We start from the raw sequence: 17548 nt of genomic DNA, 5'->3' as shown, positions 1-17548 counted from the left end.
GCACGGCGGTCATTGCAAGGCGGAAAACCATTGGTGGTGTGAATGGCTGTGGTCTAAAAATGGCCTCCACAAGAACTCGATACCATATTGGACAGTCTGACTACCTCACACCTGACACACACCACACATACCTCCTCACTGCACTATATAACACACCCTCACACCCCCCACAATCATTTCCAACCACAACTTCTACCAGTGACATCGAGGAACACCCCAACAAGGAACATTGCACGTCAATTCCATAGGAACCAACATACTTCCCAACCATCACACACCACACAACTGCACCAGCAACACAATATACACATCACCACTGCACACATACACCAGATATCACCAGCATACACAACCAAACACCTCCACCCCACCAAGCACCCTACACTGCACCCTACCTACAACACCCCCCTACCCACAACACAACCACCATGTCCCATCAGAAGCATCCACGTTTCACAGATGATGAGTTGAGGGTCATTGTAGATGGAATCGTTAGGGTAGAGCCACAATTGTTTGGAGCTCAGGTCCAGCAAACCTCAATAGCCAGGAAAATGGAGTTATAGCGGAGCATCGTTGACAGGGTCAACTCAGTGGGCACCCCTTCACGCACAAGGGAAGCCAACAGGAAGAGGTGGAATGACCTATGGGGGAAGGTGTGTTCCATGGCATCCAGACACCAGATTGCCATCAACAAGACTGACAGTGGGCCCCCACCTCCTCCGCCAGAGTTCACATCATGGGAGAGGAAGGTCTTGGACTTCATGCGTCCTGAGGGCCTGACTGGAATCATCGGAGGGTTTGACTCTGGTAAGTTAACAACACTTCCCAGGCACCAACCACTCCAGCCCGGCATGCATTCCCACCACCCATCACTCTCCAATCCACCTCATATCACATTTCTGCAGCCCCCAAACACCCCACGCCCCTCATCTGCATGCCACACCACCCCACTGCCACTGTCCCCCCACAGTCCCTCCCTAATGCACGGATACCAATCATAATTCCAAGCACCACAACTCCCTCAATGCATCACAACCTACACATCAAAAGTTCACAGTACCACCTCACAGTGGAACATCTGCACAGAAAGCCATAGTACATGCCACACCAACTGGATGCTTCGACTGAATTCCAACACATGGCAATGAAATCAATGCTATCCAAAATCCTCAACCCTCAATGGTAAATGGAAACAATGCCGCAATATGTCACCCGCAAGCAATGTCTGCAGTGCAGCAACTGTCATTGCCATCACTGGGAAGCAAGTGAAGGTACTCTATGCATCAGACGATGATACGAACAAATACAGCTCCACAATGTAACATCCCCCTTTCCATCTACAGGTCCTGCTGCCACTGCCACCTGGCAGCCGATGCCAGAGACAGACAGACCTCCCAAGATGAAGGCCCCTGTGGACATCTGGATATTGATGACGTTCCTGGGTCATCTGGGACAACTGGTCAGTCCACCTTTACTATTCCCACCCTGGACACATTGGAGTCCCCCATGCATGTGGCTACTACAGAACAGCCAACCCTTCATCCCCAAACCTGTGTCTCAAGGGCAGGTCAATCAGCAGTGCTCCCCACAGTACAGGGACCAGAGTCAAGGCCACGCTCCTAAGACATTGAAGGTCCTGGGGCAACTGGGAATGAGCACACTGTGTCAGGGGCACAGTCACAGAGTGACAGGGGTTTGGGGGGCACCTGTGGTCCACTGAATGGGGCACCCACACCAAACAAGTGGCCAGGAGGCCATTTCCCAAGTCCTGAGAGCATACCACTAGACCCAGGACACTATGGGCAAGATCCTCACAACCGTCCAAGAGAACCAGAAGCTGTAGAGGGAATACCACCAGGAGGCCATTCAGCAGTGGCATTGCCACCATGGCCTCCATTGCAGGGGTACTGAAGGAACTCACCACCATTTTGCGGGACAACTACTCTGATGATTTCACCCACCATGACCCCACTCATCACCCATTGCACTTGTGAATTAATTTAAACACTTTTGAGCACAGCTACTGCCTATGTGTCATTATTGTAATAGTTAAGATTTATTGTTGTATAAAATATTGTTACAGTAAACCATTATCCTGCAAAAGCCTGTGAGATAGACAGAAGGGGGAGCAAAATGCAGCAAGGTTTATAGTGGAGCAGCTGGAATCTCAAACCATATGCTCATGTCATATCTACATTTCCAAGACATCCATACCCAATGGTCCTTCCCTCACAGCTGACAAAACTCAACTCAAGACATGTGCCACAGTCAGTAACAATTGGGTTACACATTCTCCCTTTGTGGACTGTGAGGATAAATAGCAATAGTGATGGCACCACTATGTTTGGCACTAAAATTGCCGTTGACAAAGCAGTACAGGGACTATAGCAAATGGCGCAATAAATTGCATGAGTGATGCAACACAACATCAGAGTGCATATAGCACTGACATTTGAACAATAACACCTTCCCTGATGGGCAAAATGTCCCCCTTCTAAACCACCCAGAGGGAGAGCTGCACGTAATACCTCCACTGATGAAAGACACCAGGAGGAGGTATGTCACAAGGCAGACAGGAGTACAGGTCACATAGGAAACAGTTGACACATACCTGTTTCCCATGGGAAGTATTGTTGTTTAACTCTGCTCTAACGTCACCTGCATCCTCAACATCTTCCTCCTCATCCCTCACTATGTTCCCTTCATCAGCCACTGGTTCAGCTGCCACCTCCTCTTCAACCAGCAGTGGTATGTGACACCTTAGGGCCAGATTGTGTAGAATGCAGCAGACAACAATGATCTTGCAAACTTTAAGTTGTTTGTACAGTAGAGCACCTTTGGAGACATGTAAAAAGCGGAATCTGGCCTTCAGTAGCCTAGAGGTCCTCTCAATGACATGCCTCATCCTGCCGTGGGCCACATTGAAACAGTTTTCACCATCTGTAGTCGGATATCTCACAGGTGTCAGCAGCCACAGAAGGATATGGTAGCCAGAGTCACCTGTGTGCACAGAGGTAGGACACATCTCAATACCAGTGGGGACACAGGCCAGAATGTGAAGTGAGTTGAGAATACAGGGGCACACATGCTATTGAATGCATACCAATGAGCCAGGCCTGGTCCCTCTGTAGTTGTGCCATCATGGGTGGGACGTTGCTGTTCCACAGAATGTATGAGTCTTGCACAGAACCAGGGGACTTGGCCACGACTTGGGAGATATATTGGTCAGTGAGACACATGATCTGGACATTGATTAAGTAAAAGTTTTTTCCAGTTCTTATACACTTGTTCATTTATCCTGGGTGGTACCAAGGCATTGTGTGTGCCAATCTATGGCACCTATCATTTGAGGAACATGTGTTAAATTGTCGAAGGCAGCTTTAACAGTGTCCAGATCTGCACGTTGGGGGAACCTGATGTACCAGGGCAGAAGTTTGAGCAAATCACACAGTACATTCTTCAACACATTGTTGAACATCCCTGCTCCCAAGCCCACTGTCATCTGAATCGACCCTTTGGCAAGGGAGTGAAGAACTGACAACACCTGTACTAAGGGAGGGATGGCATAGGAATGACCTACGGCAGGCAACAGATCAGGCTCCAACTGGGTACATAGCTCCATGATGGTCTGACGGTTCGGACGATAAGTCTGTATGATGTGTCTCTCTTCAAGGGTAGCAAGGTCGACTAGGGGCTAGTATACAGGGGCATGTCTCATCATCATCATTGCACTGTGTCGGAGAATAGAAGAGGGGAAAAAGCAAATGTTTAGGTATACAATGTGTGGACATTGTCAATCTATGCATTAGTCACTATATTTCATCCATGACACATCTAAAATTCATCTACTGATCACTTATTGCATGTAAAATGGCAGCCGCCTGTCCGGCATGCACATGACAGATAGAAGCAACCTCATTCCGTTGGCATTAGACGTCATGATGGTAGGTGGTCTCAACCGATGTGCAACTCTTTATTGGATAACATTGTTGCCTATGGGGAACTGGGGCCAATAGTGATCACAGCAAGCGGCGCCGGTTATGTACTCGGCGGACGTGACCGCCATTTACTCTGGCATAACTCACTTGACTTCTGACACTCATGCAAGCAAGACCTCCACTGCGATTGCTGCTGTGTTCTGACTTTGGAAGCCAAGATTCCATGTCCTGCAGGAGATAGGGCCCCAGCCTTCACCCAGGAGGAGCTGGACAAGCTTGTGTACGGGGCCCTACCCCTGTATGGACAGTTGTTTGGGGGCACCAAAGCAGCAGGTGAGTCTTATGTCACTGTCCTGTTTGATAGTGATGTGTGTGAGGTTGAATGGCATTGGGACGAGGCAGATGGAGTGGATGCATGGAGATGGATGAGGAGTCTGAGCGTTAGTGGCATGATGACATGTGAGTGAGGCCATGAAAAACTGTTTAATGTGTGATGGCCACTACTGACCCTGTAATGCCACTCTACATGACCTTGTCCTCCTGTCTGTGTCACCCATGCAGGTCAGCATCCATTAGAAGAAGGGGATTTGGCGTGCCATCGCCAAGCAAGTGCGGACCTTGGGGGTCCATAGTCGGCGGAGCACCTACTGCAGAAAAAAGTGCGAGGACCTGAGATGCTGGGTACGTAAGACCGCAGAGGCCAGTTGTGGATGTCCTCCCAACAAGGGAGGGAAGCGTTGGACCCTGACACCCCTTATGGCCCACATCTTGGTGGTGGCCTAACATGAGGTGGATGGGAGCTTGAGGACAGCACAGCAGCCACAATGGGGGTAAGTACACACTCACACCTTGACAATATTATGTTAGTATGGCTTTGTGTTGACTACGGGAAGATATAGCGTAGCTCATTGGTAGTTGCACACGGAGGGCCATATTTATACTTTTTGACGCAAAACTGCGCCAACGCAGTTTTGCGGTAAAAAAAAATTGCGCCATCTAACGCCATTTGGAAGCGCCATGCGGGCGTCAAATTTATACTTTGACGTACGGCGGCGCAACCAACAGGTGGGAGTCATTATTTCGTGACGCACACAGCGTCGGTCTGTCGTAAAGGAAACCAACGTAAATGCGACGCACATCACTGTGGGTCGATTTACGACAGCGCAATCGTGAAAACGCCGTTTTTTTTTCACGCTATTGCGTTACATTTTTGCGCGAAAACTGCCCTTTCAGGAGAGGAGACCCAAAATGGATCCTAGATGCCCCAACAGACCCCAGGAGGATGAGAGCAGACCAGGAACCAGCCAGGAGGAAGCATACAGGACCCAGGACATTTAAAAAAAAAAAAGAAAATGTTGCTTCAGTGCAGAGGAGCAGGAAATCCTGGTGAAAGAGGTGACGGAACACCAGCACCAACTTTTCATCTCCTCAAAATTGCCACTCAGTAGGAGAGAGGCCATCTGGAAACAAATTGTGGACAAGATTAACAGTGTGGCTGAAGAACGCCGGACAGTCACCGAGCGTAAGAAACGCTGGCATGACTGCAAACGTAGGACCAAAGAGAAAATGGCCAGGAACAGGAAGGCAGCAATGCAGACTGGAGGGGGGAGTCCAGCACAACAGGAGGCCCTGGACCACATGGAGGAGATGGTTGCAGCCGTCATCCCGGAGGAGATCGTCACAGGGATTCAAGGACTGGACAGCGCAGACTACCACGACACAACGCACATGCAGGGTAAGTCGCATGGGGAATTCAAATGCAATAATGAGGATTGTAAGCAGGGGGGGGATACCTACTACACAATGCATGTAAGTCAGCACATATATGAAGTGGCATGGGGAAAGGGGCACGGCAGGGGGGCATGCCCAGTACTGACCGAAGCTGGGGCACGACAAAATACAGCAACCACAACAGTCCCACGGGGACATCCTGTAATTACAACAAGAGAGCCAAGGGAAAGCAGTGACAGGTGGGAAGGACACTACCTCAAATCCACATCCAGGCACTTGTCTTGCAAAATCTATTCCCCATCAACTAGGTCCCTACCTGTAATGCTGTAGCAAATACAACAACTGCAACTTAACTGCCACCACAGTTGACAATAACACCTCTCATCTCTGTGCAGCTATAGCACCAAATGGCAGGAACCCCACCCTGGAACATACATACCTAAAATAGGGGGTGAGGATGACATCTGCAATTACTCCAAGAAATAAGACAAAGGTACCAGTACACTGAAATGCCGAATGTCCATAACTGACACATACATAACCCTAAGTAAACAGCAATAGGAGCCACACAGCACTAACGACACACACATGCTGCATACGTCAGGGTCCCTCACGTGCCTGGCTAACAAGGCTACATCACTAATGTCATACTGCTCAGACAACAACATTGAGGAGGGGACACAGGCAACTGGTCACTGAAACACATCTGCACAGTCTTACAAAAAAATAGGACATTCATACGATAAACAGGCCAATCCAGTAAGACACACATTATACCCCATCATATACAAACATCAACAATGTTTACATCCATACCACATCCTAACATTGACATGCATAGGTAATGCCACGTAACATGTACAGTTCATGCAATGTGAATAAAAAGTGTATGGGGCAGGGCCTGAGAGGCAAGTGTGCTGGCAGGGCAGTCACAACACCCACAGTCAGTCAAAGTGTAGTGTGGCAAGTGAAACGTATACTTTGCGCATTAGCCTCAGGCTGGAGGCCTTTGTGCATCTTACCCTGAATGTACTAATACTCATTTGCTCACATCTAAGAGCCTCAGAGCACTTTGCACTAAATGATTCTCATTGCCCTTCCTATCAGTTAATGTAGCAAATAGTCAGTCCTAGGGTGTTGTTAATTAGTCAAATCACCCTGTTTTGCCTACTTCTGCACTGGAGTTTGCCAGAACATATTCACTCTGTGCCCCAGTCAAGGATACCGTCTGGTACGTTGCTGATAGATGTGGTAGGGTTGAAGGTCTGGCATTCCTGCGTAGGGAAACCTTGTCATCCCCATGACATATGTCTTTTAAATTCACTTCCTCGTCCCAAGACATGCATGGGGGAGTTTCCAAACATAAATTCACAACTAGATGCTGCCTGCCTTGCTGCTGATGCACAACCAGATCCCAGCCCATTCCTCTGATATGAGGGATGATGTCTCCCCTGTGATTCAGACAGGCAAGCTCCAAACTTAACATGCTGTGCTATACATAGAACAAGCAGACGGAGAGTAGAAACTGTTAGGAACCATGATAGTTGTGTACTAATGTATTAGTCTCCTGCGGACTATTTCAATTCTAACAGTGTGTATTGTTTGGGTTATTGGGGCTCACACCTAAATTCCTACAAGTCAGTTGTACAATGAAACTTCATATCAAACAAATACTGTCTTTGTCATTTGTGTATGGGAACATACCGGAAAAGATAGAAATGTGTAGGACCTGAGTGACCACCACTTCCCTGAGAAGTTCCAAAGATGTCATGCGCTCGGATGTCTAAACATTCCTTTGATGTGGGAGACCAGAGGCACTGCTAGTTAGTCTGAGCTAAATTGAATATCTGGGTGACAGAGTTATATACAAGTGGGTCAAACTTAGTCCCCTACACCATTAGCTATCCTTCTGCCTAGAAAGCCAAGAATCACATGTAGGATAATGAGAGCCCACCCAACAAAATGTCCCTCCATAACAATAGTGAAACACCGAGGGAGGAGTAGGACCAAAAAACGCCTATTTCTAAATAATTACAAAGCAACACCTAGAGGCGACCTGGCAGACATGTCTGAAAGATCCATAGCATACATGTGACACACAGGTGGGCCATAGGCCTACAACAATGCCCTATGACGGACAGCAGATACCAAGACAAACACAGAGTACAAAGTTAAGGCATCCAAAGGCTTGTATCTTAAAGCAAAATTGTCACAACACAGACACACTAATTGTACCCTGTTTCATTGCAGAGGAACACGGATCTCCTGCCAATATGCCTGTCCATGAGTTCCCTGATGACATGGATGACGAGACCATCAACCTCCCACAAGAGACCCTTGACATGGTCCTTGCAAGCCTCCAAACCCCACCTTCAGTCACAAGGAGGAGCACAGAAGAAGCAGCCACCACAGTAGAACCACCCGCCACCCCAATTGTAAGACCTGCCAGCTCCAACACAGCTGAGGACTCTGACGACACTGGCACCAGCTTCGAAAGAACTGTCGTTGGGGTCCAGCGGGAGCTGGCCAAGGAGGTGCGGGTGGGGATGCAAACTATGGCAGCCAGCCTTGAGGGGGTGCGTTCGTGCATGTTGTCAACTGCTGATCAGGCAGCTGCAATGCAAGCCAGAACATCGCTCTTGGAGGAACTTTTAAAAACACAGAAGGAAATCTGCACAGCTGTCATCCAGTTGACACAACAACTCCAACTGCAAGCCAGTCAACGTGTGCATGAATGCAACATAGAACCCCTCAGGGACGACCTGGCTGCCTACCATCGGGATGTGGCTGCCATTCTGAAAAACCAGCAGGCCCTCCTTGCTGCAGTACTGCCCTTCATTACTCGACAGGGATCAGCCCCCGGGATGTCTGCCTCCATGTCTTCTAACACTGAGGTGTGTGTTGCCCCTTCACAACCAACAACAACAAGGATACACCAGGCAACACACACATCAGAAGAAGAAGACATGGAACAGATAACATTCACACGCAAGAGTACCCGGAAGCCCTAGTCCCTGCACCATGGCCTACTCTGACCAAGGTCCTGCGTTTTGACACATGCCAGTCTCACTACAACTACCCTTAATGATTGTTCGGCAATCCACTGTATGACTTGTCCCCATTGGCAGTGAATGTTTCTCTCCTACCATTTGGCAATTCATGTTCCTCTGCACCGTCTGTGACCTCACCCCAGCATGTCAGGAGCATCATCCACACCCCGTCTGTAGGATCACCATGTAAGAATGCACCAGAACGGACTCAGCTAACATTGTGAATGGACATTTTGCATTACACCACCTACAAATAAATATCACTTGGACACCTATTGTGTCTCTGTGTCATTTCACACTTCAACTGTGCAGTAGATAACTCCAAAGTGGCTGTGTGGCAACCATGTCGATTTTCTAAACTACTGTCCTGATTTCATGTATACTGAAACATCTGTGCAGTGGCCAGGATTGCATCATAGCTTTACTATACTGAGGAAAATAACTGATGAAGGGACTAAGCACACACAATCATGCTGTGTTGGACAGAATGATGCACCATCTACAGCTATTCTAGACAACTAATGGTGGCTGAGAAATGTAGGCACCATGCGATACTAAAATTGGAAATTATGCTGTAAAATGAAAGGAATGATAAACAAATTACACTGCATCAATCACCCTTACGGCGTATACTTCCATGAAGGAAAGTCATGCTGAATCAGTACACACATGATGTAGGCCAGCAATGACAGCAACAAGACAAGAGTGTGAACAAATCCTCATCTACAAAGCTCTCCCTGAACTTCACAATGCTGTCAGACCTATCTATTTACCTACAATAACAAGTCGGGAAACACTCTTTGTGAAGTAGGATACATACCAACCCCAAACCTTGATGATCAATGCACACTACCAATGTTGGCTCTCCCACATGGTGGATACTTACCAAGTTAGCACACGGGTAGCTGGCATGTTAAACCTCATTAGCCTGGGGATAGCGAGCATGGAACACAAATGTCATGCTAAAACTTTCTGCTACACTGATGTCAAGGCTATGAAAAGGTAGCAACTAACGCATCAGGTAAAGGGTTAACAAAATTTTTATTTCTAAGTAGTAATAAAAGAGGCAACTAAGGGAAAGGTAAACCTACACTAATCTAACCTGACTACTACTAACCCACAACTGTCCCTAACTAACCTAAGCTAAACTCACTCTACACATGTAACGAAACGATCTAAACATCAACCCCCCACCCACCATTAAGAGACAAGACACATGCAGGACAACACTTACTAACCTACACACATACTATACTATCCTAAACAAAGATATATATATATATATATATATATATATATATATATATATATATTTTTTTTTTTTTTTAATTAAACAGGAATCCCAACATTGCCCCCCACCCACCCACACAAAAATATTAGATAGAAAGAATAAGGACCCCCCACCCTCTTACCTAACACTAACTAAGCTAATTTCCTATACTTATCCTATAACTAACCAGCCCAAACCCAACTAACAGTATGAAAAAGGAAAGAGGTGAGAGGGGAGGGGTAAAAGTTCAGGAGGGCAAAATGACTACAGATTTGCCCTCTGTAGTGTGCGCCGGATGGAGCGCACCTTCTTCTTCACCTCATTCATGTCCTCCGCAAGGTTGTCAACCTTGCGGATCAACCTGTCCAATTTTCTGGACAATGCCTGGAAGGCTGCAGGGTCAATAGGAGGGTCAGTGCTGGTCTGGGTGCCGGTGGAGGTGGAGGTTGTTGCTGGAGTGGAGTGGCCACGGGACAGCCCTGCTCCCAACACACGACTGGGTCCAGGTCTGGATGAAGATGCCTGGTCCGTTGCTGTGTCCCCTTGGGCAGACCTGGTGGATGTAGTGGCGGTGGTTGTTGGTGGCACCGTTGGGGGAGCCTGTGGTGTGGCATACCACGCCCCGGAGGCCCGATCTGAATAATATCTGCGGGCCATCCTCCGATACCCACACTGCACCTGCAGGATGTGCCTGTACCTCATTGCACGGCGCTCGAAATGGTTGCGCTCTGCGGCACTCAGGTTTGCAGCTGTGAAGAGAAAAGGGAAATATTGAGCATTGAATTTACAGTGGGTTGAATACCACCATGGGTCATTTGTCCATTACTAGAAATGTATTTTTGGCAGCAATTGTTACAACATAGTTCACGGAAAGGCTCAGAGGAAGTACATGTGAATCCTGCATACCTAAGGGCATATCACACCTAGCATATACATGTCTCTACATGATGGATGACATCACCCTAAACTACTCAACCAAATCATACCTAAGGCATGAGACATTATGGCACCAGCTCTTCCGCATACTGACTTCACTACATATGTCATTCTATGTGATAACAATCACACTCCTCACTGAATGGCATTTGGAATTAGTTGTGTGCTAAGATTGAACCCCTGGCCCAGAATCATATGTCCACACTAGGGTTCAGATGTAGGACTCTTGAAATAACAACTAGCAATTATGCAAAGCAGAACGGTGTCTCTGACACCGTCTGCGAGTCGCTATGGGGTCCCGAAAACCCACCTCATGAACATCAATGATGTGGGTTCCAAGTTGCCCCACCGTAGCGACTATGGGCACTCACGGGGATGGAGGCCTGCTGGGACCAGCAGAAATCCATAGACGTGACTGCTTTTAAATGAAGCAAGTAATTTTTCCCCAAGTGTAGGCCGTTTACCTGAAAGGAAAATGAGCTGCAATTAGTTTAAAAACACAACAATTCAACTTGGAAATGTTCAAGGTAATTATTGGTCCCTTAGACCACTGGCTGTTTTGTGCAGGATTATTTTGGTCCACTCACAAAGGTGAAGGTTTACAATGAGGACCCCTTCCAGTCAGCAAGTTGGTTACCATCCACTTCAAGTGGATGATAACAGCTACTCACTTTGCAACCACGTACTCGGTTGCAAATGGGATTGCCTACCACTGTGATTTGCAAGTAGGTCTGGTAAACCCCTTTATCATTTCCATTTTGAAAAGCATTTTCCTAATATGTACATGACCACCAAATACATTTTGGAATAGGAAACAGACGTTTGCAAATCACAAACATATATTGATGCCATTTGCAACGTGTAGACATTTTTCTCACTCTGGCCCTAGGTACTAACTCAAGTCACAAAAGGTGTTAAGTACGTGTAACATACTGGTTGCTACAGTCCTAGGTACCCTGTTTCACAGTAACATCCCAGTCTTTGTGGGTGGTGTGGGAAGAACAACCAACAATCCCATGTTCAATGCACACCCAGGAGTGTACAGAAAGTTCAACAATGTGCCTTCACACACAACACCTATGAAGGGCTAGCAACACGTTGTAGTCAGCCCAACCTTGTCACATCCCAGGTCCACACATGTCAAAATGATATGACTTAGCCCAACATAACATACTATTAGTGAGGCATGTTTAACAACACACACAGAGGAGGTAGAACACCCATTCACATGATTCAACTGAACACCTAGGCCATTGCACTCAAGTCACATACACTTCGAGTTCACCTTGTGGAAGTACATGGCCCCGGAAGATCCGACCTACAGTGTACACAGTCCATCCTCAACTAGGAAGAAACACTTGTCATCAAAGCCATGTGCCTAAGCTATCTGGGAGACTGTCAGTCTGATATGCAGACTCAGTTGATGGCAAGTCCCTGACCAAGTCTAACATTGACCAGTGTATTCCAAATGAGTCATACCATTCCCAATTGCCGCCCTAATTGAATGGGCTACAACCCCTCAATCTGAGAGATGACTAGGTATTGCTTTACAGAAACATTATTCAAATTTGATATCACACTAAAACAACAAAGCCAATGAACGGCCAGCACATCAAATCATGAATTCTCTTGAACACACAGTAATCCATCATGCTTCATTACCAAACAATGTAAATAGCACTCAGGCGACACTCACTGTAGGTATCGGGGTCGTCAAAATGGGCCACCTCTCCCACGGTGTACGGGGCTGGTCCACCTGTAAAGCATGAAACAAAGATTATACTCAGACTGGGTGAACGGACAAATAATTTCTGTTACAATGACACTGTGTGAATATGACATGGTAATGATAGACTTTCACACATGCTCATCCTGCATGGATGACTTTGTATTCAACATTATCATTGGATGAGTCTCCTGCTCCAGTGTCACACCCTACTACACTCATGCAGTGGCCAGGACAGTCATGTGTCGTCCAAGTTAATCCTACATTAGTATGCCCCAACAATAATGTTAACCATACATCTCAGCATGTGCATCCCAGAGAGACATTCCAAAACTGATTCCATGAGGACTGCATGACCACTCACAATCAAACAGGCTATGTGGACAGGTTCAACACACAGCAACCAGACACACATGTGACATATGTGTGAACAACATGACTAACTTCATGTGACGTGAAGGCAACACACATGTATAGCATCATCATGTGTTTCCAATTTTTTGTCTAGCTATGGCGTCTGCATATGTAGGTATGTTGTTTCTACATGACGTACTCACTGGCCATTATGACCAGTGGAGTACAAATAGAGCAGTTCACGTGTTGCTTTTCTGACACAAATGCAACACTACATTACATGCAGCTACAGGCATCTGGTATGTGTTGCAAAAATGAGCCATCGGACTGGTAGCATAGGTCTTCATACACATTCATACACATTCTGCAACAAATACACATTAGGACACATATGTATACCTTGGTAGCGCAGCATTTGCAACATTTTGTGACGCAGAGAGGGGGCGACTTAGCAAAATACAAATAGATGTTGGATTTTAATGCTGTTATTGCGTGTACATGTGTTGCAAAATATGGGGATTTATGTGTATAACCATGGGCCTAGGTTTCCCTAGCATTACACACAGTCAGCTACTTATTTTGTAGATTGGCTAACAATCATCACATGTTCACACACAGATTTCTATCATTCCCATTTAATAGATTTTTACTCACCAACATGGCCACCAATCCGTAGTCCCAGGTGGTCCAGCAGGTCCTGTTCCCTGGTGACCAGATCTGCCCAGCGGTGCTTGAGTTGGTGTACATTTCTCAGACTCCCGTAGACCCGGACCAGGAGATGGCGCACCTTCTCCCACCGGATTTTCCTCGCCTCCGTGTGATACCCCTGTATCACACGGCCCCCAGCTTCCAGCATTAGTGGGAGGAAATGGCTTACTAGCCATAGGAACCCCCCCAATTCGTCTTCACCCATCCTGGACAGGCGAGGCCTACCTGACATATTGAGAGGACTAATGCTGGACAAAATAAATATGAAAGTAAAAGTGGGAAATGGGGAAAGGTAGAGGTGTGAAAGAAAAAGAAGAAGGAGAAAAATAGCCCAACTAACCCCCCGAACTATGCTACCCACAACAGACTCCCACTGACAATACAAACTATCACAGGTATAGACAAAATAACACTAAACAGACTGAGACAATGTTATACAACAATAATAGATTGACACTAAGACAAAATACAAGGCACACAGGACACAAAAGCAGTAAAACACAGGACAACACCTTTCACACAACCACACAGTCTAGATAAATTTGAGACTGCAATGTGAAAGTGAAAGTTAACTCCCAGTACAGATTTTGTAAACAGGATATCCTATTACATCACTTCCTGCAGAAAATGGCCGCCGTTTTTATTTTCCTGTTTTGCGTCACATTTTCATGCATACACAGTTGTGCGTCATTTTTTTTTTACGCATTACAGTGCACATGATGCGGAGTGAAAAAATATGAGATGATTATTAATATTTTATAATGTACATGAGATGACCAACATATTGTCCATGTAGCGTCAATTTTACCACGCATACAGCATGGGCGTCATTTTTTTTACACGTACAGTAGTGCACATGATGCAGAGTGAAAAAATATGATATGAATATTAATATTTTATAATGTACATGAGATGACCAACATATTGTCCATGTAGCGTCCATTTTACCACGCATACAGCATGGGCGTCATTTTTTTTACACGTACAGTAGTGCACATGATGCGGAGTGAAAAAATATGATATGAATATTAATATTTTATAATGTACATGAGATGACCAACATATTGTCCATGTAGCGTCAATTTTACCACGCATACAGCATGGGCGTCATTTTTTTTACACGTACAGTAGTGCACATGATGCGGAGTGAAAAAATATGATATGAATATTAATATTTTATAATGTACATGAGATGACCAACATATTATCCATGTAGCGTCAATTTTACCACGCATACAGCATGGGCGTCATTTTTTTTACACGTACAGTAGTGCACATGATGCAGAGTCAAAAATATTGTGGATGTCAATTATACTTTGAAGGCGAAATATTAAGACACTTTTGGATACATTTGTATTTGACTCTGCATTGTGTGCACACATGTACGTGAACAAATTATGATGGCCATGCTGTATGCGTAGAATATGGAGCAAATTTTTCCTTATGTCTTCATGTTTTTAGCTTTGGAAAGGGGATTTGTCATGGTCAAACGGTGCGATGTGATACACATATGTGTTTGGATATGACACATGTCCGTTGTTTTATGTATAGAAGGCATTCACACTGTAATGTTTGGGATACGTTAACTAATGTATTGACCATATTTGATGACATATTTGGTGTAATTGCTGATGGCTATTTTGAAATGATGGATGGGATACCATTATGTATTCCGTCTCCAAAATGTGTCCACATTTATGATGGTGATGCTTTTATCTGTAGTCCTAACAGGGAGTGGGAGAGTCACTTTCAGTTTTTATGGGGCTGAGCATGTCCCATTATGATTTTGTGTTTCAGATTTGTGTTGGACTTGTGACATGGAGGCCACACATGTGCCTTATGCATGTGTTTAGTTCACAAGTACATGATTCTTGTATGTTTTGGGGGCGGTAGAGGTGGACTTAGGCCCCCAGCACCCTAGGATTTGACCATCCAGAATAGCTACTGTATCCATGGAGTATATTTATTATATCATGGCAAACCTGCAGCAGCGGGCTAATGTAAGGCCATATGGTATGAATGACTGTTGACCATTCATTGATCTCATTAGCCCATTTGACGTTTGCAGTAATGATGAATTGGAGCAAACTTGCATACCATTTTCCTATGACTATGTTTGCAAGACTCTCAGCGTTCCCGATGTGATAATGAGAAGAATATTTTGGTTGTCTGTGTCCCTTTCTGCATAAACTGGTTTAGTGTCATGTTACAATCTTCCTGCTAGGTTCAGACTGGGACACAACTGTGATGGTCTACTTTCAAATATTAGATTGATTGTATGACATATGTGTACATGTGTGTGGGAATGTGGATCCACTATCACCTGTCTGGGTGTATGTTGTCACTGTAACTTCAAGGTCTCCTCCTGAGTTAGTGGCAGCTGATGTTGTAGCTATTGTGTATTGCTCATATCACACACTTGAGAGAAGCCATTGATGACATGGTCACGTACACATGGATGGTCCCACCCAGTCTCTGAACACGTGTAATGTGACTTTCAAATGATCTCCAATTTTGGGCTGGATGAGAGACTGTTTCAGTTGTTTGGATCCGGCATGTGTAATTGTCACATTTGTACTCTTGTTGGGCTCTGTGTATGGTAATGTATCATGTCACATCCTACCCTCTGTGCATACAGTTGTGATGTTTATTTTTGGTGTGATGAATTTTAATGGCATTCTTGATCAATGAGACGACATTCATCTTCAGCTATTTCAAACTAAAGGTGGTCAGAAATGAATAGGCCAAAGCATGATGTGGTGTTTGTTATCTGTGTTTATTTACAAGTGTGGAATACAAGTGATTATAATAACTTAAGTAAAAAAATTGTTCACAAGCTGTTGGCGCCTACGCACTCCTGCTGCCGTGTTAGGTTGTTCCCCCTCCAGTTGCAGGCCAGCATCCTCATCATCATCATCCTCAGGCATGTCTGGGTCCGATTCAAGGAGGGGAATGTTCCTTTTTACACAAATATTGTGTAATATGGCACAAGTGAGTATGATCTTACAGACCATCTCTGGGGAGTATAGTAGGCTTCCGCCAGTGATGTCAAGGCAGCGGAACCTTGACTTAAGGATCCCAAAGGTCCGCTCCACAATGCTGCGTGTCCTCTTGTGGGCGCCATTGTATGCCCGCTCAGCAGCAGTATTTGGGTTCCCATATGGTGTCATTATCCAAGGCTGGATGCCATACCCCTGATCAGCTGAAAGAGAAACACAGAATGGTATCAATTAGATGTAGGAGGCACTGTTGTACGTATCTTTGATGGAAGTAGTTGTGTTGTGTTGTCTGTGACTATTTTGTGTACTAATGTGACAACCTATGGTTGTTGGTGGAAACTTTGGCATTGTTTTTTTTCCTTGGCTGAGCAAGTGTTTGTTGGCTAACTGTTTGTCAGCAGGATGTATCGGTTTCTCAAGTACAGTGTGCCCTCCCTTGCATTGTGACTTGTGACACAGGTGTCCGTGTGTCCTCACTGGGGGTGTGATGATAGTTCCATGCAGAGTTGAAACATGAAAGTGTATTAGAAACGTTCAATTGAACATACCCAGGCCATCCCATCCCTTAAAACTTATGCATTGTATTAGTGTACAGGTTATTGTGAGACTTCCAATTTGCAAGGTGACATTTAGGCAACCACAGTCATGAATGTCTTCACACTAAGCTGTAGAGTAAATTCCAATGTGTGAGAGGTTCAATGGTGACTTGTGAAACATGGCTAGTGATGTGAGTACCTCAGTGTGTTCCTGTCTAGGTGTTGCTATTGTGGTGTATGGGTTGTTTATCCTAGAGGGTTTCTGTGCAGTGAGTATATAAGTAGATTTGTGTCCTACCA

The 17548-nt window shown here is 45.6% G+C and overlaps 1 protein-coding gene across 13 annotated transcripts in view; it reads left to right on the top strand.

Annotated features, from left to right (window-relative positions):
- Window positions 1-17548, top strand: part of SLC4A10 (solute carrier family 4 member 10) — a 1044586-nt gene that overhangs the window by 910195 nt on the left and 116843 nt on the right. For 2 of the 13 annotated variants that reach the window (XM_069224251.1, XM_069224252.1), the window contains exon 20: window positions 7920-8992. The exons of the other annotated variants lie outside the window; for them this stretch is intronic. In XM_069224251.1, coding sequence (XP_069080352.1) covers window positions 7920-8084 — 165 coding nt within the window. In that variant the 3' untranslated portion in view covers window positions 8085-8992. Of the gene's footprint in view, window positions 1-7919; window positions 8993-17548 lie in introns of those variants that run through there. 13 annotated transcript variants of the gene reach the window in all.

Source organism: Pleurodeles waltl, chromosome 3_1 (assembly GCF_031143425.1).
Source record: "Pleurodeles waltl isolate 20211129_DDA chromosome 3_1, aPleWal1.hap1.20221129, whole genome shotgun sequence".
Classification (NCBI taxonomy): domain Eukaryota; kingdom Metazoa; phylum Chordata; class Amphibia; order Caudata; family Salamandridae; genus Pleurodeles; species Pleurodeles waltl.
This window is presented reverse-complemented; position numbering and strand designations above follow the sequence as displayed.